The 27827-nt window shown below is 59.7% G+C and overlaps 1 protein-coding gene across 2 annotated transcripts; it reads left to right on the top strand.

Annotated features, from left to right (window-relative positions):
- On the top strand, positions 1 to 27827 carry SEMA6B (semaphorin 6B). 2 transcript variants are annotated; one of them, XM_032394434.1, is made up of 17 exons: positions 1 to 79; positions 16153 to 16302; positions 16434 to 16557; positions 18218 to 18278; positions 18411 to 18473; positions 18878 to 18979; positions 19374 to 19464; positions 19790 to 19909; positions 20372 to 20460; positions 22095 to 22312; positions 23151 to 23282; positions 23511 to 23660; positions 24022 to 24204; positions 24291 to 24437; positions 25162 to 25239; positions 25326 to 25384; positions 25806 to 27827. In XM_032394434.1, exons 2-17 carry the CDS (start codon positions 16182 to 16184, stop codon positions 26768 to 26770), a joined length of 2703 nt encoding a protein of 900 aa, XP_032250325.1. In that variant the 5' UTR covers positions 1 to 79; positions 16153 to 16181; the 3' UTR covers positions 26771 to 27827. The 2 variants fall into 2 exon arrangements, with proteins under 2 accessions (XP_032250325.1, XP_032250326.1); XM_032394435.1 differs by lacking the exon at positions 1 to 79 and adding an exon at positions 14860 to 15208.

Below are 27827 nucleotides of genomic sequence, written 5' to 3'. Positions count from 1 at the left end.
GCGCGCACGGACCCCCCCCCGCCCGCGCCCTCCCGCCCTCGCGCTCCCTCCCGCGCACTCGCGGCGCGGCGGCTCCGAGGTAAGCGCCCCGGGGCGTCTGCGAGAGGGGGCTGGGGGCGGCGCAGTCCCGGGGTGTCTGTCGGCACGCAGCTGGGGGGCTGAATCGTCGGCTGGGGCGGCCGGGTCAGGCGCTAGGATGGGGGCCGGAGGGCCCCGCCGCCGGGAGGGGGATGGATTTGGCCGGCGAGGGGGTTTGTGGAGCGCTATCGCGGGAGGATCTGTCAGCGACGCAACTGGGGAGGGGGCTGGATTTTAGGGGGGGCCACTGTATGGAACGGTGTAGTGGGGGTCCAGTAGCATCGCTTGGAAGGGGCTGGATTTGGGCCTGGGGCGCTGAATGAAGCACCATAATGGGGGAGTCTAATGGCACCGCGGCTGGGGGGGCCTGGATTGTTGCCTGGGGGCCTGTATGTGGGGCTATAATGGGGGTTCTGTCGGCACCGCAGCGGGTGGAGACTTTGTCCGGGGGGGCCGTGGGAGGCACAATAACGGGGCTCGCGGCTGCGCCGCTGGGGAGCTGGATTCGGGCCCAGGTGGGGGGTTCGGGGCCGGCAGGGGCCTGCTGGCCGGGGGTGGGGGGGTGGTGCTGGGGGGCGGAGCCCTGAGAGCTAAGTCGAGGCGGACCCGGGACCGGTGCGGTGGTCCTGGCCCGGTGAGGCCCCTCCACCCCCCTCGGCGGTCCAGCCGCCGCACCTTGGGCGCAGCTGAGCCCTCTCCTGCCGCACGCCCGGCCCAGAAAGAGTCCAGGGCCCGGGCCGCGGGGGAGGGGCCGCGGTGGGGGGAGAGAGCCAGCCTGTCCGGATCCCCCCGTTGCAGTGGGGGCCTGGGGGTTCGGGGCCCCCCAAGAGCTGACAAAGGGACAAAGAAAGCGTCTCTCTCCGAGCGCGCCGGGAGAGGTGGGGGGCGCCGAGTGTGGCCCCCCTCCTGCGGACGCTGATTGGTCCCCCGGGCGGGGGTCACGTGCCCCCCCTCTCCGCCCTGCTCTCCGCCTGCGGGCGCCCTCCGAGTTTAGGGCACCTCCCAGAGGGGGCGCTGCTGTAGGAACCACCCCCCACCCCTGCCCCGGTAGATGCTGGAGCTGGGAGTATTTGCAAGAGTCCTGGGGCTGGAGGCGATTCACAGACCCTCAGCCCCTATTTGGCCCTCTCTGGCTGAGGTCTTTGGCATCCTACCCTCCCTGCCCCTTCCCCCCACACCCCCCACCCCGGAGGTTGTCATCTTTGACCCGCATACTGGAGGGGAACTGAGGCTTGGAGTTAGAAGAAGGGACCTTCAAGCTTTGGGGATCTGGGTTTGGGCTTAAGGAGGAAAGCGGGAGGGTGGCTAATGGCTGGGCCAACAGAAGAGACCCCCCACCCCATTTACAAAACTGCATTTCTTCATGTTTCTCTGGGTTCCCTCAGCTTCTCAAGGAGTCCACTGGCTGGAGCATCCCCTCCTCCATGGGCTCCCCCCACCCAGCCTCTTTCCCAAATCCTAGTAGACGCTATTCAGGGGTGAATTTGGGGATGTATCTGGGCAATTGCTCTAAACTCTATTTAGAATGAGTACAGCATGTGGGGAGATGGCTGGGGCTCACCAGTGGGTCCAGGGCCCACCTGGGAGGGGGTCCTAAGCTCTCTGGGAAGTTGGCTGGGAGGTCACTGTGGCCCATAGGAGATCCCTTGAATACTGGGTAGGTGGTGGCCTGGCAAAAGCTTCATTCAAATGGCATGTGAACTGGCCTGTTCCCAAGAGTAGATGGGGAAACTGAGGCCCAAGAAATTGGCAGAGTGGGCAAAGAGGGAAGCCAGTCCTCTCCTCTCCTGAGGTTGCTAGACAGGGTTAAGGGGGAAAGGAGCTGCCACATCAGCTGAAGCCCAGGAGCCCTCCCAGAGGTTACCCTGGACCCACCACCACCCTGTCCACTCTGGGCTTTGTGGAAATTTGGGCCTGGAGCTTCCAGTGCCCCAGCCCTCTTCAAAAGAAAAAAATTCGGTGTAGAGGAAAGAGCTGGGGCTAAGAGGGCCACAGCTGTGTGACCTCAGACAGGTGTCTAGTCCTCTCTGGGTTGCCATCTCCCCAGGAGGCGATCTTTGGGTTTAGGGCCTGAGTGGAGGGAGATGAGGCAAAGAGAGGTCACATAAGAATGCCCTGGATTTGTACCTCTCCACTCTCCCTCCAGTTCCTGCCTACCTTCTGCTGGGGTTGGGCACCCACCGCTCCTCCGGGTCCTGTCGCCTCCTCTGCTTTGGGGTGAGACAGTGTCACTGTGCGGAGGTATTGCTTACCCGGCAGGGGCCCCTCCTCCTCTAGGTTTTGTGTCCGCCTTTGTCCACTGGGCAAGGAAGGTGCTGGAGACAGGCCGAAGGAGGGTTTGTCATCTGCAGTGGCTGCCCAGGGCTTGAGACAGGAGTTGCTGGGGTTACATGGCACTGGACCTGGAAGATAGAAATCAAACTGTCCTTGGAAAGGTGACCCTGACGTCAGCCCGCAGGACAGGTGAGCTGGGTCCCTGGAGGCTGAAGGACATGCCGGTCGCTCCCGTCTCCTGGGAAGGTGGTATCTCTGGCTGACCCCGGGGTGGGGCCCGTCCTGCATGCCTGGCCCTTTGTCAGAAGATGCTGGGGTGTCCAGAGAGGCCTCAGCCAGGGTCAGGACAGATGGAATCAGGGAGGACTGCCTGGAGGAGGGGGTGCTGGCATTGGGACTGGAGGGATGGGAAGGATGATCCCAGGAGAAGAGGAGGACAGGGATTCGAAGTAGAGGGAGTGAGCGGCAAGAATAGCCACGGCAGGGTGTGTTGGGGGAGCCCTGAGTGGCTGGACTATTTTAGGGGTGGGAGATAAAGAGCAATTAGGCCTGAGAGTTGGGTAGGGTCCAAGAATGCCAAGTTGAGCTTGGGCTTTATCCCAAGGGCAGTTAGGAGCCACGGAAGGTTTTAGAGCAGGGGAGGGAATGGGCAACGTTTTGGACCTTGAGCAGCCGAAAGGAAGGGTAGCTACCGGGAGACGGGCTCCTGGAAACGCAGTGAGCTGCTTGGAGTGGTAGTGAGTTGCCTGTCCCGGGAGGCAGGCGAGTGAGGTTGATAGCCATCTTTCCAGAATCCTGGAAAAATAATTCTGATATTGGTCAGGGCCCAGGCGATCCTCCAAATTTCTTCTAAATTTCCAGGTACTGTGGGGTTTTTTGAACTATAATATTTAAGATACTGTGATTCTGAAACTCTAAGCCATTTAAGGGGCTGGGGATACTCAGTCTGATTCCTGGAAGACCCAGCAGTGATGAGGGCTGACTGTGAGTGTGGCCCCATTGAGCAGAAGTAGGGAAATTGAGGCTCCAAGCAGCCCCGGACTCAGGCCCCAGCCATCTGCCCCCCATCCTGTGGATGAATTACCCAGGAGCGGCTGCAGACCGACCCCCCCACCCTAGACACAGCGCAGGTTTGGCCCACCAGAGCCAGGGTTCAGTGTGTGTCCTGATCGGTCTGGACCTGAGCCATGTACTCTCTCATTATCACTGTTGTCTGTCACCTGGCCTTTGGGGATGTCCACGTAAAGTGACAGGCATTAGAATGTGCCACAGAGGTGACTTAAGAGGCTGGAGACCCCTCTTCCATTCCTCTGGGCAGGGATACGGCGCCCCACCAGCCCCTCTCCATGACCCTTCACTGGTGTCCGCCCCAGGGCCTGCTGGGAGGAGGCCCAGGCTAGTGAGGACTACATTTCCCAGGATGCACGTTGGCCCTGGCTGAGCCTGCTTTCCAAGGGCAGACCTAGGGGAGAACTTCCTAACTGCAGGAACCCAGAAGAGGATCATGGGTTCTAAGAGGGGCCCTGGGGGAGATCTGGTCCAGGGCAGCTGGGGAGATCAGTCACTCAACAAAAGCTCCTGTTGGCCCCTGTGTGCCGTGCCTCACGCTGGGTGACACTGGGATCCCAGAGAAAAAGGCTTTAGCTCAGGTGTTTAGTTGGCCCTCAAGGGGCTTCCAGGCTGGAGAAGGGGAAACAGGCGGACCCTGGCCCTCTCTGCTACATGGAGTCAGAGTCCAGGTGTAAGGAGCAAATGGGGCTGGGGAAAGTTGGTCTCTGCCCAGTGGATCAGAGAAGATGAACAAAGGCGGGGCACTGAAGCTGGGGAAATGATGGATGTGTAGGAGTTCACAGTGGGGTTGGCTACGTATTTTGATAGTTTTAGAACTTTTCCCAGAGGCCAAGGGGTCAGAGCCCCTGGGCAGTTGAGACAGCCTCACTGAATTATTGCCCTTAGAGATTGCCCACTTGGATCAGACTTACGTGGGTTTGAGTCCGTGTCTTTGCTCATTCACTCATGCACTCATGCCCCCTCTTTGAGACTCAATTTACCCATAGACGCTATTTTCTCTCCCTTAGGGTTGAACATTTAAAGAAGAGGACACAGGCAATATGCTAGGCATAGTCCTGTTGTTTTTCTTACTCCAGAAAAAAGAACAACTTTGAGAAGCAGAAACTTTGTGGCCTCTGGCTCTGATCTCATTTGGAGCTGTGTGGTCTTTGCTCTCACTTCATGAGGTGACAGATATTTAATAGGTGTCTATCTACTAGGTGCTAGGTTCTGGGTACCCGGCAATGACCAAGGCAGACTGGCCCTGCCTTTGTTGACCTCACATCCAGGTGGGGACGTGGATACCAACTAGGGAAATAGAGTAAATCAAGTATAATAAGTTTTCCTGAAGACAGTAATACTGGATCGTGTAGCTGAGGAGGGCGGGGCTGTTTTAGCTGATGGTGTCAAAGAGCGTGTCTCTGAGGAGGTGGCAACTGAGCTGAGACCTGGAAAATGGGATGGAGCCAGTCATGTGGAGATCTGGAGGCAGAGCATTCCAGGAAGAGGGTAGAGGCAGTGCAAAGGCCCTGGGGCAGGACCCTGCCAGGTGCATTGTATACATTGGAGGCCTGCATGGCTGGAGCAGAGTGAGTGAGGGTTAGAGAGGGAAGGAGGAGCAGGTCTTGCAGGGCCTTGGGGGCCTCAGAGGAAGACTTGGGCTTTTACCCAAGTGAGGCTTGAACCCCAGAGGGCTGTGGGCCAAGATGGCAGCACCTGACCCAGGGCTCACAGCCCTCTTCTGGCTGCTGTAGGGAGGACAGTCTGCGGGCAGCAAGGGCCAGAGCTGGGAGACCAGGGCCGAGGCCTCCGTGCTGGTCCAGATGAGCAATGATGGGGTCCAGCCTAGCTGAGGCAGGGGAGGGGGAAAGAAGTTGGTGGATGGGGTAGATCTGGGACTTCTTACAGAAGGATGTGGAGAGAAACAAGGCCCCTTTCTCTAAGGCGTAGGGAGTACTATGGTTAAGAGTGTAGTGTCTAGACCATATGGCCTGGGTTTGAGTCCAGCTTGGCCATTTCCTGGCTGTGCAAACTTGGGCCTGTCACTCACCCACTCTGGGCCTGTTTCTTCAACCATAAAATGATAAGAAGAACGCTTCCCACCTACCCCACTAATACTTTCTGTAAGGCCCACAGCACAGAGCTTGGAAAACAATAGATGCCCCTGAGTGTTTGCTGCCATTCCCCTTTGAAGGTCTGAGCCCCAGGCTCTGAGGAGAAATGAGGCACAGATTGGGGTGGCAAATTCCCTGAGGTCACCCAGAAAACAGGGGCCTCTGGCCCTCACTATTTTTTCTCCACTGTCGCACAGTTCTCATGCCCCATCCCCCAGAGTCCACGTCACTCTGCCAACATCTCTGCCATTCCTGAGCCCTGACTCACCAGGACTTGTGGTCCACTCTGACCCCAGGGCCGTCCCCTAGGACCTATCTCCCGCCTTTGTCTTCTTTAAGTTCGTTTGCCAGGTCTTCCGTTCCCAGCAACACTTAGCACAACCCTGCCTGCTTCCCGCCCAGCATCTCTTAGTGGTGTCCCCTTGCAGACCTGCCCTTCTGGTCCCCTCGCACTTGGGGATCCCCGTGGCCTCCCACACATGGCCTCTGGGGGAGGGGCAGAGTGGCTGGAGGAATCTGGAGGGATCAACCTGGGGGAGAGGAGGGACGGCTCCCAGAATCCCAAGAAAGGAGGACCGGGCTCGCTGTCTTTTTGGACCCCAAGGGCAAGAACCAGATCTCTTTGTCCTCCCTAAAGTGGAGCCCCTAGAGCCAAGCCTTACTCCCCTCTGTCCCCCAGAACTGGCCCCAAGAGCAGGGCCCAGCTCCCCTGCATTTCCTTCAACTTGGGGCTGAGGACAGGGTCTGTCTGCCCCCAGGCCTACCCAGAATTCCCCCCTTGGGAATCTGTGGGTGTTCGCCCCCCCAGCCCCAGCCCCAGCCCCACTCTGGATTCCCCAGGAGCCCCCAGCCCCCTCGGGCGGCCCCCTCCAGGGCCCTCTAATTACCCACTGGGTATAAATGACACTTTAATTTTCTCAGAATGGTCGCTGCATCGTGGAGAAAGCAGCCCCCCCTCCCCTGTTCCTAATTACAAGTTGCTGCTTCTGACTTGCCTCCTGGCGGCCCAATTTCCAAACAGTGATTAAAATTAATTACCCAGGAGCCCCCCTCCCTCCCCATCTGGGCCTGGGGCCCCCGGGGGCCAGTCCGTGGCCCCCCGCTTGAGGTCCTATCTCTCCCACCTGTTCCCCACCCTGGCTCCCCGAGTGGCCTGGGGACAGGATAGCCTCTCTCTGGGTCTCCGCTTGCTTATCCGCAAATGTGCATTTTGGGCCGTGCGGCCTCGTAGACAGATGGCGCCTCGTGGGCACTTGGCAAGAGGCAGCGTAACCCAGCGGCCTGGGTTCGGACTCCAGCCGCACGTTTCCGTGCTGTGTGACCTTGGCCAGGTGGCTTCACGTCTCTGGGCCTGTTTTTCCATCCACGCAACAGAGATGATGGTGCTGGTCTCTGCCTCACTGGGTTGGGGTGGGCAGGAAATGAGTTCATACATGTGAATGGTTGGGCCCAGCACGGGGCTTCGTGAAATCTTAGCTTAGATCCCAGCTCCGCCGGGCCGCCGTGGGCTGCACGCGGAAGGTGGCTCAGGAACTCTTGAGCACCCGTCGTCTTCAAAAGAGACGCTCAGCACGAACTGAGTGTGTGCCGTCAGCCCAGCTGTGCGCCAAGCCCTTGGCGTGCACGACCCCGGTCACGGCTGACCCTCCTGGCGTGCTGTTGCAGTAGGAGCTCAGGACGTCCGGAATAAACACGTCCTCGCGGCTCTTTTGCAAGTAGGGACTGTTCGCAGGACGCTCATCGGGCTGGGGTCTGGAGCGCCTACTGCGTGCCAAGGAGCCGGCGTGCGGGCCCCGATTTGCAGAGGAGGGAGCGGGAGGAGGCCCTGCTGTCCCCCAGGCCGGCCAGGGACGAGTTAACCGGCATCCAGCAGCCTTTGGAGGGCGAGGGGGCCTCTCTCTCCCCAGCCCCTCCATGGCCAGGGCCCCAGGGACTCCCTCTGGCAGCTCTGCCAAGTTCCTAGACAGCCCCGAAGCCCGGCTGGGCTGCCACGGGGGGCGACTGAGGCAGCTGGAGGGGGCAGCTGTAAGCAGAGCTGGTAACTAGACCTGGAAGGCGCAGGGGCCCGGCCGCCGGGCTGGGTTACTCGGTCCCCCCGGGGACGCCGGGCCCCGGAGCTGGAATCCTGGGGCCGTCAGGCTGACAGCAGCTCCTTCTATGGAACTGGAAACGGGCATCCCGCCCCCATCCCGGCCATGGCAGATGGAGAAACAGGGGCTCCGAGCCTGGCCCAGAGTCACTGAGTCCCCTGCCGTGGCCCAGAGGGACCCAGAGAGGGTGAGCTGCCGGCCCGAGGCCACCCGGCGAGGCCACTTCACGTCAAGTAAACACCTGCGTACCGGGCCCTGGTGTGGTGCCTTAATTTATAGAGGAGGAAATTGAGGCACAGTGTCTGGTCTGGAGAAGGGGGAGAATCCCAGGGGTCCTCTCTCAAGATAGGGCAGCCTCCCTCCACCCGCTGGGACCTTCCCACTGCTCCTGGAACAGTTCCAGCCCCCAGGCCTTTGCCCTTGTGGAGCACCCTTCCCCACATCCTCACTGCTGTTCCCTCCTCAATCCCCAGGCTGCAGCTGGAATGTCCCTCCCCCAGGGGCCCCCCAGCCCCACACCTGAGCAGCCCCTTTGCCACCCCCTGCCATTCTTACCGTCATTTGGTAACATGCATACCCCCCGTCCCCCCTGTGGAGTGGGGGCCCCACAAGGGCAGGGCTTTGCCACTGTCTTGGTCACTGCCGTGTCCCCGTGCCTGGAACTGTGCCTAGCACACAGTAGGCACACAATAATTGCTCATCTAAGGAGTGAATGGACAGCTCCCGGTGTAAGGTACAGGGAGCCAGAGCTGGACACAGAAGCTCCCAGGTTGGTGAGGTTGGGTGGAGGTGAGAGAGGAACAGTGGCTGGGGAAGCCCAGGGACACTGAGGCTCAGCCAGGGCAATCAAGGAAGGCTTCCTGGAGAAGGGGACATCCACATGTAGCTGATATAGATGGTGAGCAGGAGTTGGCTGGGGGGTTTCAAGGGGCAAAAGCAAGGTGACTATGTCTGGGTGATTGAGGGGGTCCTGGGGAGAAGCTGGGCCTTGAGAAGGCTGAAGACGTCCCCCTGGCAGAGGGGACAGCTTGAGCAAAGACCTGAATGTGGGACTGGTGAATTCTGGGCATGCCTGGCAGGAGATGAAGGCAAGTGAAGGTTAAGGTCATTCCCAGGGTGGGAGGGATCCTTAAATGTCAGCACACAGAAATCGGCTCTTTCTTCTATGGGGTAGTAGGGAGCCATTGCAGGCCTTTGAGCATGGTGTGGGCTGAGCTTGCCAAGAGTTGCTTGGGGGGAGAGGGATCAGAGAGGACAGTGGCATTGCCCTTCAAGCCCAAATTCTCAAAAGCCCCAGCGGGAAATGCCCAGGCCCCAGGAGGGACCAAAACTCCAGCCCGCAGGCTTTTAGCTTCTGGGAGCCTCTGGAAGCAAGAGGGATTTAAGGCAGATCGAAGGTAGAACTTCCCTGCTAAGGCTGAGGGGTGGGGGAATCCTTCCTAGCTCTGGGCTTATTTCTGGAGCTGAGCTGTCGGCAGCAGCGGCCACTGGCTACATGTGGCTGTTGAATCACATGTGGCTGGCCCGAATCGAGATATGCTCTAAAAGTAAAACACATACAAGATTCCAAAGATTAAATGCGAAAAATGGCATGTCGAAATGTCTCGTTGATCATTTTTACATTGATTACTGGTGGAAATAACAGTATTTTGGATCTATTGGGTTAAATAAAACACATTATTAAAATGAATTTCCCCTTTTGAATGTGGCTGCCCGGAAATTGAAAAGGACACGTGTGGGCGCAGTTTTCTGTTGGATGGCGCTAGTCTGCATGATGTCCTCCCATCGGCAACACTGTGGGTTTGGACTTGTAGTCACCTGCATATAGGTGGGGTAACCAAGGCCCACACGGAAGGGGTGGGGGGACCCGTCGGATCGCAGAACCGGGATTTGAACCTGGGCCGCGCGATGCTGGAGACCAAGCCGCTAACCTGGAGCTCTTCAGCTAACAGTGTTGTCCGTCCAGCCCGCATTCTGGGCCTCAGTTTCCCCAATCCACCGACAAGGTTAGACCCGGGGTTGGCCAGCCTGGTGCCCACAGGGGAATTGAGGTCCTCGGAAACTGTTTGATGGCCAGGGGGTGGCAGGCAGCAGCTTAATGTGGGGGATGGGTATATAAAGTCTGACACGTGGGCGTGTGCACACACGTGCAGACGGCCCGCCATGGCTGGGGCACACGCATGTGCTGTGGTTGCATCTATGGATACGTGTGAACACACAGAGGCTATTACGTGCTGTGGACATCGGGGCCTGTGGACATGCGGGGGGGACCCACATTCCTGTGGACACGGGCCAAGTGGAACCAGGGAGGAGGGCAGATCTGGAGTCCGCTCCTGATGCTGACGCTTAGTTCATTCACTTACAACAAGACATTATTGAGCACCAGTGTTGTGCCAGATGCTGTGGGGACACGTCATTGGCCAAGACATACCCCAGACTGCCGTCACAGGGCTCCCTGTCCAGGGGGGCAGACAGGCTCTGAACAGGCTGATATGTGGATGATTATTTTATTTGGGGGTACCCACGCACAAAGATTGTTGTGCATGCTGATCCCTGTGAGCTCTTACTATGTTCAGGCTCTGGTTGGTGGGTCTGGGGTGGGGCTTGGGCCTCTGCATTTCTTTTTTTTCTTTTTAAGATTTTATTTATTCATTTGAGAGAGCACAAGCAGGGGGAGAGGCAGAGGGAGAGGGAGAAGCAGACCCCCTGCTGAGCTGGGAGCCTGCCGTGGGACTCGACGTGGGGCTAGACCTGGGGCTGGATCCCAGGACCTGGAGACCGTGACCTGAGCCAAGGCAGACAGACCCCCAACCACCTGAGCCACGCAGGTGCCCCTTGGGGGCTCTGCATTTCTAAGGGCTCCAAGTGAGGCTGATGCTGCTGGTCTGAGGACCACATTCGGAGGAGAAAGGGTCTAAATTGGACACTTTGAGAGTGTGATACCGGGTAGGGAGGGGCATAGCGGTGTGTGGAAAGGGTAGAGGCTCCTGGAGTATGGGGGTGGGTAGCGCTGGGAGGGCTGTCTCTGAAGATGTGGCATTGCAGCGGAGACCTGAAGTAAGGACAGATGCGGTTATCCTGCCCTGGGGCCCTGGGGCATTACCGCACCTGCCTTGTTGGGGGGCGCCCGTGTGGCTGGAGCAGAGTGGGCGAGGGGGAGATGGGGAGGAAGTGAGGGCGGGGAGGGGGCTGGGGACAAGTTGTGCCGGGTCTTGGGGGCAGCAGGGAAGAGGCTTTCCCCCAGGGAGGTGGGAGCCCTGGAGGGCTGTGGGCAGAGAAGGGCCGAGCTGACTCGACTGCTCACGGGCGCCCTCTGGTGGCCGCTGCGGGGAGGATGGACGGTGGAGGGGATGAAGGCGGCAGCCTGGGACCAGGGTGGAGGGGACTGCGCGGGTCTGGGCGAGAGACGATGGGGGCTGACCAGGAACGGACAGGAAAGGAGTGAGGATTCTGGATAAACTTGAATGCAGAGCCCACAGGACTTGCTGGCATTGGGCGTGAGGGTGAGGGAATGAGGCTGGGGGGCCGGGTGTTGGGGGGAGCTGGGGGAGGACTCCCAGGCGCGGCCTGAGCCGCCAGCTGAGGTCGGAGTGCCAGAGCAGGCTCCAGCTGGGAGCCGGGAGCACCAGCTGCCAGTCGGGAGGTCAGCCTGATCCATCCGTTCAGCACCGCTCGGGTGAAAACCCCGACAGGCTTTATGTTTTATCTGTCGTTTGGAACTTACCAGCTGATCCTAAAATTTATACTGAAGTCCCATGGCCAAGGGTAGCCCAGACACCTTGGCCTGAAGAAGGGCCAGGTGGGAGGTTTTCCAGAAGGAAACTGGAGCCTATGTCAAAGTTACAGTAACTGAGGTGCAGGGAAGACGGGAAGACGGTCCGGTCCAGGGGCCACCTGAGGACCCGAGAAGTAAAGTAGGGTGGCTTTGAGGGATTTCTACCTCTGCCTCAGTCTTCTCATCTGTACAGTGGGACCGTGTGCCAAGAGTTGGAGTGATGGTCGGGGTTCCAGCAGAGAATCCCTGCCACAGCATGAGGCCTCCTGGATGGGGGCTGGCGCTCTGTGGCCTTATGACGGTCTCTCCTGTGTGTCCCCAGGGCTGCAGGCAGGAGGCACGCCCCTTCCACGGGCAGATAAACACGTGGGTGAAGGGATGCCCCCCCAACGCCGCGGGGTGCACAGGCTGGCCACGCAGCGCCCCCCATATGGCCCTGGTGGGGGCTCCCGGTGGCCAGGTGCTCGGGCAGGGGGTGGGGCTTCATCCGGGCGGGCGGGTGCCGGGTGGCTGCTGACAGAGGCGCTGCGAGTTTCATGGAGAGAAGCAGATGGTCTTGTGGGGGGGGAGGTGCTGAGGCCTCCAGTAACCCCAGGGCAGGGGGTAAACTGAGGCCAGGTGCAGTGAGTGGGACTGGACTCCCCCCAAAAAGCATGTGGGGTTCAGTTCTGCATTATAATCAGAATAACTAATGTTGACCGAGCGGGTTTCAGCCTCAGCTCCATTTCGTCCATGATGTCGCCGCTCTGTGCCTCAGTTTCCCCATCTGTATAAGGGGCATGTTAACAACACCCACCTCTTGGGTGTGCTGTGTGGATTTTTACAATGCTTGGCACATAGTAAGTGCTTGGTGTTTGCTACCTTTATTATTTACTGAGTTTCCACTGTATGCAGGGCCCTGTGCTGGGTCCTGGGGACACAGTGGTGGCCAAGACCCTGTCGTGCCCTCCCAGGAGGCTTACAGTCCAGTGGGGAAGACAGACAGACAGCCAGTTAGAAGGTAGGGGGATCAGGGCGCTAATGGGGGACACACAGGCATGTGGGAGCCTGGAGAAAGCCCATCCGGGCTGATCTGGGAAGGCTTCCTGGAGGAGGTGTCTGAGAAGAACAAGTTTACCAGGTTACTGGGAGCAGGAGGAATGTGTGCCAGGCAGAGGGAACAGCATGTGCAGATGTCCAGAGGTGGAGATGGAATGGAGGGGAGGAGCTGGGACTTCATTTTGAGGACACTGGGGAGCCATAGAAGGGTTCAGAGCAGAAGTTCTCAGCTGGGGCTGGTTTTGCCCCCCAGGGGGTGCTGGATAAATGGGGAAATCTGTGGTTGTCACACTGGGGTTTCTCCTGGCATCAAGTGGGGGCGCCAGGGATGCTGCTCAACACCCCCACAGTACCCAGGACAGCCCCCCAGAGAGAAGAGTCGCCCTGAATGTCAACAGTGCCAAGGGGAAGAGACCCTGGTTTAGAGCAGGGGAAAAACAGGTGAGATTTGAGTTCTAGAAAGATTCCTTTGCTACCTTGAGGAGGATACTGAAGGGGCAGGATTGGAGGCCGGGAGACCAGGTAGGAGGAGGTGGGGGCTGGGCTACAGAGCACTCGGGACAGGGAGGGGACAGAGAGGTCAACACCCCATTCTTTGGCTAAGGGATGCCGGGGCTGTTCTTAAGTCGAAGAACTGGTAGGAGAAACAGGTTCGGGCAAGGAAAGCCCAGTGTGGGTCCCCAGGGGTCCTTGGATGGATCTGTGGGGCTGGGGGCAGGTGGACAGAGGGGGCAAATGAACCCCTTCCCAGCCTCCAGTTGCTGCATCACAAAGTTAAGAAAACCAGGAGAAAACGTTAGCCATGAGGTCCCATCCTGACCTGGGGCCTCAGTCTGCCTGTCCATGCACTTGGGTATTAAGTTACTGCTAGCCTGTCTGGGTTGAGGGTTGAGGGAATGGGCTGGGTGATTATTGATCTTGTTATGGTCATTAGGATGCTCAACACCTAGGAGCAAGATCCTGGAGCCAGAGAGCCCTGGGTTCGACCCAACGGCCACATCCTCTCTGGTGGGACCATAGCCCCCAAATCAGACCCTCAGTGTTCACATCTGCAGAATGGGCTGACTGTTACACCGCTCCCGCTAGAGCCAGTGGGGGGCTCTGTGAAGTAATTCCTGGAAACCAGCCAGCCCCAACCTCTGGTCCTTACTATGGCAACAGCAACAACAGGAATCATAATAATTAGCACTTATTGAGCACGTGCGCTGTGCCAGGTGCTGTGCTAACACCCGCCACAGGCCTCTGAGATCAGTACTGTTCCCAGCCCATTTTACAGATGAGGAAACCGAGGCCCAGAGGCAGAACCTGTCCAGGACCACACAGCATGTAAATGGCAGAGCTGGGATTTGAACCCTTGCAGCCTGACTCTGGAGCCCTGCGTGGCCAGTGAATGGAAGCTTTGTTTGGAAGGTTCTTACGTTAAATATTGTTCTGATAAAACGTGGGCCAAAATGCACAGGGCATCACCTCACACCCATTCTGGGATGGCAAACCCAGGAAGTAACACATGTTAGCAAGGATGTGGAGAAATCGGAACGCTCACAGGCTGCTGGTGGGAATGTGAGGTGGGGGGCCGCGCTATGGCAAACGGTCTGGCGGTTCCCCTAAGAAGTTAAACATAGAATTACCATGTGATCCTAGGTCTATACACAAAAGAATTGAAAGCAGGGTCTCAAAGAGATGTTTGCAACCCCAAGTTCATAGCAGCCTTATTCACAACAGCCAAGAGGTGGAGACAACCTCAGTGTCCGGCAGGTGAATGAATAAACACGGTGCGGTCAGTCCCCATGAGGGAACACTCTCCAGCCTTAGAAAGGAAGGGACCCTGACACCTGCCACGACATGGAGGGAGCCCGAGTACACTGCGCTCAGTGAGAGGAGCCAGACCCAGAAGGACACATCCCACAGACCCCACTCCCAGGAGGTCCCCAGAGGAGTCCCGTCCACAGAGACAGAGAGGAGATGGTGGGAGCCAGGGCTGGGGCAGGGGGTGGGGAGTCCATGCTTCATGGGGACAGAGTCTCCATGTGGGGAGATGGGAAGTTCTGGGGACGGAGGGTGGGGATTGTTGCACAACAGTGTGAGTGTGCTTCATGCCGCTGAACTGTTGCACTTAAAAATGGTTAAGATGGTAAATTTATGGTATATATATTTAACACAATATAAAAAGAAAAATGTTTATCAAAAAAAAAAAAAAAAAAAAAGACAGCGCACAGGAGAGGGGGGGACGCCCGGGGGAGGTGGTGGGGGGGGGGGGAGGGGGGGGGGAGGGCAGCGGCCTGGGGGTGGAGTGGGCAGCAGCAGGCTGGAGGCCACACTGGGGGCCTTGACTGCAATGCAGTGGCTGGGACCTAGATCGGGGTTACTGGGAGCCATGGGAGGCTGCAGAGCAAGGGAGGAGCCAGGGAAGGAAGCTCTTAAGGAAGCAGAAGCATGTCCCCCGAACACATGGGATCCGGGCATCTGCTGAGTCACAAATACTGGAAGTCCAGGGTCGTGGAGAGGAAGCTCTGCTGGTCCTCGCAAGGCCTTCCTGTTTTTTGGCCCTGAGTCCTCAGAGGCAGGCACTCCAGGGCCAAAGGTCTTGACCACCTTCACCACCAGGGCTTCAGAATCTTGGAGCTCTGAGGCCAGGACAGGGCGTGGCGATGTCCCTGCTGCTCAGACGGGGAAACTGAGGCACAGGGCTTGCCTGTGGCTTCCCGGAAGGACGAGGCTGCAGGCTTCTTACTCGGGACCTCCAGACTGCACCCCTGCTGGTAGGGATGTGGAGGGCTGGGTTCCAGAGGGTGAGTTCTGCTCACACTTCCACCAACCGATCATCACCCGGAGGGAGTCTCCACGCTGCACAACCGGGCAGGTTCTCCAAATTACCTTGAACAGGAGCGGGAAGCAGGCTCCCTTGAGGGGTAGTGAGGTGCCTGTCACAGAGGTATTCCAGCAGAGGCCAGAAAGCCTGGACTTGGGAAGGAAGTCAGACTCACCGAGGCCCCTCTGAGGTCCCCAGCTAGCTGGAACATTCTACAATTCTAAAGTATGGCAACTCTCAGATTGTGGTTTATAAAATTCTGAGAGACTGAAAATTTTTTTAAGCCTTTCATTTTAAGATTGTTGGTTTATTTTTTTAAAGATTTTATATATTTATTAATTTATTTGAGAGAAAGAGCGAGCAAGCGGTGGGGCGGGGGGGGAGGAGAAGAGGGAGAGGGACAAGCAGGCTCCGCGCTGAGCAGGAAGGCCCACGAGGGGCTCAATCTCAGGACCCTGATATCACGACCTAAGCGGAAATCAAGAGTCAGTCGCTGAACTGACTGAACCACCCAGGCGCCCCAGGATTGTTGTTTTAATTGTAAGATTTCTTGAATATATGTTTTGAGATTGAATTATTTAAGTACATGCTGTTAAGTGTTGTGTCTATCATTATCGTGATTGTTTTTTTAATTATTTAATATGATTTTATTTCAAAGTCATTTAAATATTGTCATTATTAGTTTTTGGTTCGAAACCGTTTCCGGAGCTCTCACTACGATGTGGTCAGAAAGTCTTGCTGATAATTAAATAAGTGCTGGCGTTACTAATATTGCCGAGCTTTGTGTTATGTTTTATTATGACCCCATGGGGAGTGGTTTTCGGGTACTTGAAGGTCCAGGCCACTGCGGCTCGCGTGCGCCATCTCTCGGCGGAGGGCGGAACTGCAGGCAGAGCAGCTCACCGCCAAGCCTCTCGCCCGCAGGTCTCACTTCTCGTCGCCCCGACCTCGCCATGCGGACCCCGCGAACGCCCCCTCCTCGCCCGGCCCCACTGCTCCTACTGCTGCTACTGGGGGGAGCCAACTGCCTCTTCCCCGAGGAGCCGCCGCCACTTAGCGTGGCCCCCAGGGACTGTGAGTGGGGGTCCCGGGGGAAGCAGGAGTCCGGAGGGAGGGTCTTGCTTCCCAGCTGGGTCGGCTGCCCACTTCCCTCAGGGCTCACCAGACCAGGCTCACCCCAGCCCTGGATCACACCCCTCCCCCAGACCTGAACCACTACCCCGTGTTCGTGGGCAGCGGGCCAGGACGCCTGACCCCCGCAGAGGGTGCTGACGACCTTAACATCCAGCGAGTCCTGCGGGTCAACAGGACCCTGTTCATCGGGGACAGGTATGAGGGATTGTCCGGCAGAGAGTGCAGGGTGAGGTGTGGGGAGCAGGTGGTGGCCTTTTGGGGAGGTTTGCACGATGGACCATATTGTTTGGCTGGAGTACAAATTGGCATCTTTGGGGTGGGACTATATAAAGGCTGCTGACTGAACTCCACTTGTGGTTACAGTCTGGAGTCGGCTATGGTGTGTCCCCACCTACAGGTGGGGACAGTTCTTTGGTCAGATTCCCTGGGTTTCTACAGAAGCTGCTGATGTGGGGCTCCAGGGCTTCTCGGAGAACGTGACATTTGAGTTGAGACCTGAGTGATGAGGAGCCAGCCGTGGGGACATCTCGGGGGAGAGGGAGAAAATCTGGGCAGAGAGCACAATCTATACAAAGGCCCTGGGGCAGGATCCGGCCTGGTGTGTTGGAAGAACATTGAGGAGGCCCGATTGGCTGGAGCAGAGTGGGTGCTGGGGAGATGGGGAGGAAGGGAAGGCAGGGAGGGGACTGGGCAGGTCGTGTGGGGTTTTGGGGACCACAGGGAAGACATGGGCTTTTACCCCAGTGAGGGGGGAGCCCTGGAGGGCTGTGGGCAGAGGAGGGGGTCCTGACTCAGGTGCTCATGGGTATCCTCTGATTGCTGCGGGAAGGACGGACCGAGGGCTGGAGCCAGGGGGACCAAGGCGAAGGTGACTGCCCTGGTTCAGGGTGGACTAGGTTGGTGGCCGTGGAGTGCATGAGAAGTGGGTAAATTCTTGGTAGACATTAAAGGCAGAGCTGGCACTATTAGCTGATGTGTGGGAGGCGAAGAGAAGTGACAAGTTGAGGGTGTCTCCCAAGTTGTGGCCTTTGCCCCTGGAAGGACAGAGTGGCCTCAGCCGAGATGAGCAACAAGGCAGGAGGTGTGGGGACAGTCGGGTGCAGCGTGGTCGAGCTGAGTGTGAGATGCCCGGGACCCCCCCGCAAAGAGACCTCCAGGATCAGCTGGACCCCCAAGTCTGGAGCTCAGGGGAGGGCCCGTCTGGAGACAGGACTGTGGGCGTCATCCTGCCATAGACAGGGGTGGGGAGAGTGCACAAGGCTGCCCGGGAAGGGAGCGGCTGGGAGGGAAGAGGCCCGAGGACCCAGCCTGGGCATCGGGGGAGCGGTGAGAGACTGAGGGCCTGGAGAGGTGGGAGGGGAGCTGGGTCCCTGAGGAGTTCCCAGGAGAAGGAGGGGGGCACGAGGTGAGACACTGCATGAGGGGGAGGAGGACAGGGAAGTGACTGCTGGACTTCACCTTGACCAAGGCAGTTTCTGCGGTGGGGGCTGAGGGGAAGAGCCTGGGGGAGACTGAGAGGTGGTGGGAGGGGCACCCGATGGCACCTGATGAAGGGCACTGGACAGTTCATCATGTTGGGAGTAGGCCCCCAAGGTCGTGGGGCATGTAAGTGTGAGGTGGCATGTCAAGGAGTATGGGGTGTGCTAGAACCTGTGGGTCACTTCAGGACCGGAGGAGGCGTGTGATGGCACGCACGAGCACGCGGGGGCATGTTCAGTGTTGCAGTCGCTCGTGGCTGAGGCCCTGGCGCACCCCTGCACGTTACGTATGGGACACACTTCTGCCGCCAGGAGAATGGAGAGTGGGGGTGGGGGGGTTGAGGCTCCCATCCTCACTAGCTGCACCTCTCCCCTAGGGACAACCTGTACCGGGTGGAGCTGGAGCCCCCCACGGCCACGGAGCTGCGGTACCAGCAGGTGAGGAGGGGGCCCAGGTGCGAGGGGTGGGGGCAGCACTTGCGGCTCCTGCCAGGGGGCCCTGACACGGGCTGGGGAGCAAGAACTGGGCGGCAGGGATCCCTCTCCCCTCACCGCTGCCTCTGCTCTCAGAAACTGACCTGGCCCTCCAACCCCAGTGACATCAACGTGTGTCGGATGAAGGGCAAGCAGGAGGTGAGTGGACCCTGGCCACGCCTCCAGCCACGCCCCAACCCGGCCCAGCTCGGGGCATATGGGCCTCTGTCTCCATCCGGGGCCTGCACCCTCCTGTTGCCATGGCTGCGCCCCGAGAGCCTGGCCACGCCCCCAAGTGGTCCTCAGGCATGGCCACGCCCCCAGCCTTGGTCTTGCCGGAACTCCATCCCTTCAGTGGCCGCCGATGCAAATTATTTCTGCGCCTTGGTGGGTTCCTCAGTCACTTGGAAGATCCAGTCCCCTTTCAACCCCCGATGTGGTCCCAGTCCTGGCCACGCCCACATCCCCGGCCCCGCCCCGCAGCCCCTCCAGCCCTCGATACTAGGCACGCCCACACCCGTGACCACGCCCACCATGGCTTCTGTCTTCCCGCCCCACCCCAGGGCGAGTGTCGAAATTTTGTAAAGGTGCTGCTTCTTCGGGACGAATCCACGCTCTTTGTGTGCGGTTCCAATGCCTTCAACCCCGTGTGTGCCAACTACAGCGTGAGTCCCCGCCCTTCCAAGCCCTGATGCCCCAGGTCCAACCTCCTGGTCTTGGCTCACCTGCCCTCTGCTGGCCTGGCACTTTCCCCAGACCACGTCACCTCCTACGGGAAGCCTTCCTGGATATGCCCTCCTCGGCCCCTCACCAGGAGCTCCAGAGGAGGCTTCCAAAGGAGATCCGGGAAGCCATAGCTCACTTAAGCTACAAGCCAGTTATAGGATTAACTAGAATTGACTCTTAGACCGGCTCGCAGAACAGTACACTAAGCTCTAGAGAGTTTAAGTGGCTGACCAAATCACACAGCATCCAAGGTGGAGGCGGGATTCCTCAGGGGTGGGGGGGCTGCCAGGTGTGGCCAGGAGCGCTGTCACTCAGGCCCCATCCCCCCTGCAGATGGACACACTGCAGCCCCTCGGGGACAACATTAGCGGCATGGCCCGTTGCCCGTACGACCCCAAACATGCCAACGTTGCTCTCTTCTCTGGTGAGTGCCCCCAGCTCTGACCATCTGCTGGGGCCCCAACCCTGACCCGTGTGGCATTTTCCACTCTTGGAGGCGGGTTATTATGAAGGTGGCTGTGAAACAGAGAATCTCGGCCACGGTCAGCACTCAGCCAAGGTCAGGGCTCAGCTGGGGGAGCTGGAGATCAGCCTGGGCTCGGGCTTAGGTGGGGTCAGGGCTCGGTCTAGGGACAGGAGCTTCCTTGGGCTCTGGGCTCAGTCTTGGAAGATCAGGTTTTGGCCCACCCTGCCCCTGGCCTCTGTGATGTAACTTCTCACCTGCTTCCCCTCAACTCACGCCCATCCAGAAGGAATGCTCTTCACCGCCACAGTTACTGACTTCTTAGCCATCGATGCTGTCATCTACCGCAGCCTGGGGGACCGGCCCACTCTGCGAACTGTGAAACATGACTCCAAGTGGTTCAAAGGTGGGGCAAGCATTCATCAAATACCCCCACCAGAATAAGAGTCCCAGAGGAGACAGACAGGGACTCCCATCTCATCTTTGGAACCTACTGACCTCTTTGAAGACAAAGCTAGAGGAAAGATTTCAGTTGGATCTAAAGTAGAACTTGCTGGAAATGGGTGGTTTGGAAACCTGAAATGGAACAACAAGAGGGATATAGCGGGAACTTAGCTCTTCAGCACATGAGGGAAGAAGGTGACAAAAATAGTAGATGTTGCTGTTTGTGGAGGGTAGACACAGTGATTTTAGGATTCGGACACCCAACACCCCCCAAAAAATCTTTGAGTCTATTTTATTTTGCCTGGGTAATTGGCCAATATCCCCCCTTCACTGTAAAAGCATTCACCTGAGCTGATGTGTTCACAGCCCTGGAAACTCCATTTCTCATGTTAGGGGCTGAGTTCTGACCCTTTCTCTCCTACAGAGCCCTACTTTGTCCATGCGGTGGAGTGGGGCAGCCACATCTACTTCTTCTTCCGGGAGATCGCGATGGAGTTTAACTACCTGGAGAAGGTGAGGTCCTCTCTCTCCCACCCCTGAGAGGCACTGGTGGTGGGGCATGGAGCTGAGAGGCTCTGGTCATGGGAAGTGGGGAGTAGAGGTGGATCCATGAATCTCCACCTGGGGCAAGAGGTTCTGCCCTCCACCTCTGATCCTCAAGACCCTCCACTCCAGCCAGGACCAGGCCTCTGAGGCTGGAAGACATTTATGGAGCAGCCTTGGTGCACACAGCCCTGGGTGAGGTTCATGGGTTTGAAGGCAGGTAACACCTCTGGGTTCCAGTCCTGGTGTTGTTGCTATTCGCCTGTCCACCCACCCATCTCTCAACCATTTATCCATCCTTTATCCACTGTCCATCCATCTGCGTACTTACCCTCCTACTTAGCCACCTTCTCACTCACCCATCTATGTGTTCTGCAGCCCACCCATAATTCCATCAACTCATGTATCTATCTATCCATTTATCCATCTGCCCACCCATCCACTCAACCATCATCCATCCATCCATCCATCCATCCGCTCATCTACCTTACCTCCCACTCATTTCCTTATTCACCCATTTATCCAGCTACCTGTGCATTCATTCATATACTTAACCATCCACTTATCTATCCTCTTCATTAGCTCATTCATCTCTTCATATATCTGTCCACCCTTTGGTATATCCAATTGTCTACCCCCCCATAACTTATTCATCCATGCCATTCAATGTTCTGTCTATCCATACATCTGCTCATCCATCTACCCATGGATCCACTCATCCATCTACCCATGGATCCACTCATCCATCTACCCATGCATCCGCTCATCCATCTACCCATGCATCCGTTCATCCATCTACTTATGCATCAACTCATCCATCGACTCATGGATCTACTCATCCATTGATCTGTCCTTATGTTCTTCTTCATCTGCCCATCCATCTATTCCTCCTCCATGCAACCACCCATTTATCCACTTACCCATCCATCCATCCATGCACCCACCCATCCATCCACCCACCCAGCCATTTATCTCCCATCTATCCATTCATCCATACACACATCCTTCTACCCATCCATCTATCCATCCATCCATTCATCCATCCATCATCTCCTTCATTATTTTTCTAACTATCCATCATTATCTCCTTCACATTTGTTCATCTATCCATCCATCTATCCACTCATCCTGCCATCCCTCCACCTACCCATCTACCCATCTATCCTGTCCCTCACTCCACCAGGCAGCTGGACAGTTAAGTGCGAATTCTTCCCCATTTACTACTAGTGTGACGTTGGGCCAGTCACTTCTCTTTCTCTGGTCCTCAGTTTCCCCATCTGTACAATGGGGATATTGGTCCTCTCCTTTGTAGAGTTTGGGAGGAGTGTAGGAGATGATGAGGATTATGTGCCTGGTACATAGTGAGCAATCTGTAAACACGTGAGATTTCGATTGGGATAGCCATGGTTGTGATGACCATCCCTGACATCCCCGTGTTTCTGCTGGGGAATGCTGTGCTCAGAGGAGTGTGGTGACTAACTGGGGTCGCACGGTGAGCCAGTGACAGACTCCTCCATCCCGGCCTGGGTGATGGCCAGTGCGGCCTGTGGGCAGCCTTCCCGGACTCAGGGCTCAGGCCCCCATTTTATCTGCTGTCGCACCAGGTGGTGGTGTCCCGCGTGGCCCGGGTGTGCAAGAATGACCTGGGAGGTTCCCCTCGGGTGCTGGAGAAGCAGTGGACGTCCTTCCTGAAGGCGCGGCTCAACTGCTCTGTGCCTGGGGACTCCCACTTCTACTTCAACGTGCTGCAGGCCGTCACGGGTGTGGTCAGCCTGGGGGGCCGGCCTGTGGTCCTGGCTGTTTTCTCCACCCCCAGCAACAGGTCAGAGGGCCCCGAGGGGAGCAAACTGGGGCACTGGGGGGAGAGAAGCAGAGAGCTCCCACATTCATCATATATTCCCTGGGTCCTGGGCTGGGCGAGATTGGACTCCCGAGCGGCATCAGCCCCAGACTGGGGTGGGACAAAGCCAGCTACTGACCCTCCATGGCCCTTTGGTCAGAAGGGGCCAGATGGGGGGGTGTCCTCATCTTCTGCCTTTAGAAGAGGGGGGTCAAAGAGGGCTTCCTGGAGGAGGGGACATTGGAACGAGCCACCAATGGGTGTGAGATGGCAGGAGAGGGAAGAGCATTCCAAGTTGAAGGAATAGCATGTGCAAAGGCCCTGAGGCTGCAGTGAGTTTGGTATGTTTAAATAATAGGGAGGAGGCCCCCGTGGCTGGAGAGGAGGAGGCAAGGGGGAGAGTAGAGGATATGAGGGCAGAGAGGTGAAAAGCCACTGGGAGGAGCCTGTACTGTATCCTGAGAGCTCTAGGGAGCCATGGGAGAGTGAGGAGCAGAAGAGAGACAAGGTCAGATGTGCATTTTTGGAAAGCCCCCGGGGCATGGGTTGAAAGGGGGCAAGAGTGACATCTGGGAGACTGGATGTCCAGGCAAGTGACAGTGGGTGGCCATGGAGGGACACGGGTGGCCATGGAGGAGCCAGCCTGTGGTCCAGTCTGAGCCCTGTTGAGGAAGTAGAGTGACTGGAGTGGATGGGTGGCATCTCTGGCCCAGGGTACGGAACATCTATCAGCTTCACCAGTACAAAGGCTCTCCAGTGCGCCTGTCCAAGGCAGTGCCCTGCACCAGGCTCACCACTGCCTCTCCCCTAACTCCCCCAGCATCCCCGGCTCGGCTGTCTGCGCCTTTGACATGACTCAGGTGGCCGCTGTGTTTGAAGGCCGCTTCCGTGAGCAGAAGTCCCCTGAGTCCATCTGGACACCCGTGCCAGAGGATCAGGTGCCACGGCCCCGGTGAGAGCCCCCTTGATCCTGAACCAGGTACCCAGGTGGGGTGTCCTGACCCTCGCATGAAGGGCTGGGACTTCCAGGTGGATTTTGTGGGGCTGAGTTCAGCTGTACCCATTACACAGATGCAGAAGACTGAGGCCCTTTCTGCAGGGCAGCAGGTCCCCCGGCAAATCAGAGCCCCTGTGTAGGGATGCGCGAGGCCGCCCTGACCACCGCTTCCTCCCCACCTAGACCCGGGTGCTGTGCAGCTCCTGGCATGCGGTACAACGCCTCCAGCGCCTTCCCCGATGAGATCCTCAACTTTGTCAAAACCCACCCCCTGATGGACGAAGCGGTGCCCTCTCTGGGCCACGCGCCCTGGATCGTACGGACTCTAATGCGGTCAGTCCCCGTGCATGGCTGGGGTCCGGTGGGCCAGTGGGTGGTGACGAGAGCCCAGGCCGGGGTGGTGGGTGGGGAGGAAGAAGGGGGCCACCTGTGGGCATGAGGGCAAGGGGGAGAGCGGTCCTGCTGCAGCCAGGCCCTCCAGACAGCTGAGTATGCAGCGACCCAGGGCCGCGTGGTGGGGACGGGGTGGTGGGGGGGAGAGAGGTGAAGGGGGGACAGGCCCAGGCTGGGGTCCAGCTTGGGGGTCTGTCTCTCTGTGATGTGCCCCCGCCTGGCATGGGTGGTGTCTCTACACATGCCCAGGGCACCGCAGGGGCTATGGGACCAGCCTAACCCCTGCCCACCCTGGCCCCAGGCACCAGCTGACGCGAGTGGCTGTGGACGTGGGCGCTGGCCCCTGGGGCAACCACACCGTTGTCTTCCTGGGCTCCGAGGTGGGCACCGTCCTCAAGTTCCTCATCTGGCCCAACGCCAGCACCTCGGGCACCACCGGGCCCAGTGTCTTCCTGGAGGAGTTTGAGACCTACCGGCCAGACAGGTGAAGTGGGCAGAGGTCGGGAGGTGGGACCGGTGGGCGGGGAGATGGGGCTCGCCCTCGAGTCCTGCCAATCTGCTCACCCGCAGGTGTGGACGGTCGGGCGGCGGCGAGGCAGGGCGGCGGCTCTTGAGCCTGGAGCTGGACACAGCCTCAGGTGGCCTGCTGGCAGCCTTCCCCCGCTGTGTGGTCCGCGTGCCCGTGGCCCGCTGCCAGCAGTACTCAGGGTGCATGAAGTGAGTGCCCCCTGGCGCAGGCTGCGGAGGTGAGGGGGAGGCAAGGGGAAATGAGCATGGGAAGCCGGGAGAGCCGAGTTCAAGTCCAGGGCCCAACAGCGTCCTGACTCATTGAACGATGAGCCCATGAGCCAGGCAGAGGACACAGCTCGTGCAAAGGCCCTGGGGCAGGAGCGGGCCTTTTATGTTGGAAGAACAGCAAGGAGGCCCGATTGGCTGGAGCAGAGTGAGCGAGCGGGAGAGAGGGAAGAGGGGAGGACAGCAAGGGGAGTGGGGCAGTTGTGCAGGGGCGGGGTCCTCTGGGCCATGGGGGAGACTTGGGCTCTCAGAGGTGGGAGCCCTGGAGGGCTGTGGGCAGAGGGCTGTATGAGATCTGACTGACATCTTTAAGAGCAGCAGGAGCAAAAGCTGGGGACCAGGGAGACAGCTGTCTCCCTGCCTTTAAAACGGGTGGCAAGATCAGATGTAAAGTTCTGGTGCGCCCCTAGTCTCAGCGTGAGCCCTCAACACGGAGAAATCCTTCCCTGAGCCCGCCATCATGGCAATAATGACGCCTGGGCTCCCACTTGGGCAAAAGTGAACTGTCCTGCGCCTTATCTAGAAAGTGGGGAATAAGTAGCCCCTAGCGCAAAGATTTGTCACAAGGAGTCCCGGAACTGGCAGTCAGAGGTACCTTGTAGGGGACTGTGGTTGATGGACCCGCCGGGTCACCTGTCTGCTCTAGGAACTGCATCGGCAGTCAGGACCCCTACTGCGGGTGGGCCCCTGATGGTTCCTGCATCTTCCTCAGCCCCGGCACCAGGTACTGGGGGAGAGGGCCTAGGGGAGGGTGTCCTGATGACCAGGCTGGGAGAGGTTCCTGCTGACTGCCTTTCTTACCGCTGTTAGAGGCACCTTTGAGCAGGACGTGTCCGGGGCCAGCACCTCCGGCTTAGGGGACTGTACAGGTAAGGACAGTGCCGGACGGCTGGGGACTGGGGACCACCAGGGTTCTCCTAGTGCCCTTTGCTGCCCAGGCCCAGATAGCGGGCTGGGGGAGGGCGGTGGCCCGGGTCAGGGCATTGGAGGGGCAGGGGTCCCACTTCCGGGGGGGGTGGCAGGGGAGGGACAGAGACAGACCAAGAGACAGGCCACGAAGCCGACAGACAGACCTGGGAGATGACACACAGACCCCAGCAGACAGAGAGACGCCGAGAGACAGGCAGACAGAGGCTCTGAAGGGGACACAGAGACACCACGAAGCAGACGGACAGACGGGCAGGCCGACCTTGGAGAGGACCGCCCGCAGCCAGAGGGGCCGAGGCGGCGGGAGGCGGGGACCGGGCCGTCCCCCGCCGCCCCTCTCACGCGGCCCGCGCTCCCGGCCAGGACTCCTGCGGGCCAGCCTGGCGGACGAGCGCGCCGGGCTGGTGTCGGTGAACCTGCTGGTGACGTCGTCGGTGGCGGCCTTCGTGGTGGGCGCCGTGGTGTCCGGCTTCAGCGTGGGCTGGTACGTGGGCCTCCGCGAGCGGCGCGAGCTGGCGCGCCGCAAGGACAAGGAGGCCATCCTGGCCCACGGCGGCGGCGAGGCCGTGCTGAGCGTGAGCAGGCTGGGCGAGCGCCGGGCGGCAGGGCCCGGGGGCCGCGGCGGGGGCGGCGTGGGGGGCGGCGTGGGGGGCGGCGGCGGCGCCGGGGGCCCCCCCGAGGCCCTGCTGGCCCCCCTGATGCAGAACGGCTGGGCCAAGGCCACGCTGCTGCAGGGCGGCCCCCACGACCTGGACTCGGGGCTGCTGCCCACGCCCGAGCAGACCCCGCTGCCGCAGAAGCGTCTGCCCGCGCCGCACCCCCACGGGCTGGCCGCGCGCGCCTGGGAGCACGGGCACCCGCTGCTCTCGGCGTCCGCCTCCTCGTCCCTGCTGCTGCTGGCGCCCGCCCGCGCCCCCGAGCCGCCGCCCGCGCCCCCCGCGCCCCCCGCGCCCCCCGCGCCCGGCGAGCCGGCCCCCGACGCGCGCCTCTACGCCCGGCCCGGCCGCGCCTCGCACGGCGACTTCCCGCTCACCCCGCACGCCAGCCCCGACCGCCGGCGCGTCGTGTCGGCGCCCACGGGCCCCTCGGACCCAGCCCCCGCCGGCGACGGCCTCCCGCGGCCCTGGAGCCCGCCGCCCACCGGCAGCCTGCGGAGGCCCGGCCCGCACGGCCCGCCGGCCGCAGCCCTGCGCCGCACGCACACGTTCAACAGCGGCGAGGGCCGGCCCGGCGACCGCCACCGCGGCCGCCACGCGCGGCCCGGCACGGACTTGGCCCACCTCCTCTCCTACGGGGGCACGGACAGGACTGCGCCCCCCGTGCCCTAGGCCGGGGCCCGACGCCTCGGCGGTGCCAGCCACGGGAACCAGGAGCGAGAGAGCCGGCCCAGCTCCAGTGGGTGCTCAAGACCCCCACCCCACCCTCGGGGCTGGGGGGCCCTCGGCCACACGGAAGCACAACGAGCTCGGCGCCCCCCCCCGCCCCGCCCCGCCCCGCCCGGGGCCGCGGGACACTGAGGCGATTTGGGGGTGGGGGGGGCGGGAGGAATGTGCTATGGATTTGAGGTTGACCTTCTGCGCGTGGATTTGGGTTTGTTTTCCAATTGGCGTTTCTTTTGCAGATTTCTATCCAATTGCACAACTCCGTTCTCGGGGTGTCAGCCGGGGGGGGGGGGCTTGGAGGCGGCGGGACAGGGGAGGGGCCGCAGCCGCAGACCCAACCTTCCCGCCCCCCCCCTTTCCAGGCCCCTCCTCAACCCAGGCTCCTGGCGTGTGTGGGTGTGTGTGTGTGTGTGCATGCCGTGTTCGTGTGCAAGGGGCCAGGAAGGGGAGGGAGGTGTGTGTGTGTGCCCACGAGGGCTGCTGCCGGCGTGTGTGTCGCGGCGGGCCACGCGTGCCGTGTACCTGTCTGTGTGCCAGGCGGTGGCCCCAGCGGCCTGGGCGTTGGCTGAGCCGGCGCCGGGGCTTCCAGAAGGCCCGGGGGCCTCCAAGGTGCCGGTTAGGAGTTTGAGGGGGAGACGAGAAGGGGTTTCGGGCAGGGGGGCCGGGAGGGCCTGCCCAGAAGTCATATTGGCAGCAGCTGTCTAAAGGGCTTGGTGGTCTGGGGGGCGGGGAAGGCGGGCGGGCCCCACTGTAAATACGGCCCCAGGGTGGTCAGAGGGTCCCATGCCACCCGTCCCCTTGTGACCTCTCCCTTGACCTCCAGCTGACCGTGCATGCCAGCTGAGTGGCCAGCTGAGTCCTGGACCCTCTCTGGAGTTTGCCTCCCCCAACCCCCTCCCCAACAATAAAACTGTTTACAACCACCGGCCCCCAAGGCTCTGGGTCTGCTCTGTCTCCTAGGGGTGGGACCTGGACCACACTTGCCTGGGGCAGTCGGGAGTAC

This window comes from Phoca vitulina, unplaced genomic scaffold (assembly GCF_004348235.1).
Source record: "Phoca vitulina isolate PV1807 unplaced genomic scaffold, GSC_HSeal_1.0 scaffold81, whole genome shotgun sequence".
Lineage (NCBI taxonomy): Eukaryota > Metazoa > Chordata > Mammalia > Carnivora > Phocidae > Phoca > Phoca vitulina.
The sequence above is the reverse complement of the archived record's forward strand: the minus strand, read 5'-3'. Positions and strand labels throughout refer to the sequence as shown.

Excerpts from the sequence above, each read along its gene's own strand:
- SEMA6B (XM_032394434.1), top strand. The coding sequence starts at position 16,182 with ATGCGGACCCCGCGAACGCCCCCTCCTCGCCCGGCCCCACTGCTCCTA. Across the intron at positions 23,283-23,510 it reads GATCAGGTGCCACGGCCCCG|ACCCGGGTGCTGTGCAGCTC; the intron begins GTGAGAGCCCCC and ends CTCCCCACCTAG. Across the intron at positions 24,205-24,290 it reads GAGACCTACCGGCCAGACAG|GTGTGGACGGTCGGGCGGCG; the intron begins GTGAAGTGGGCA and ends GCTCACCCGCAG.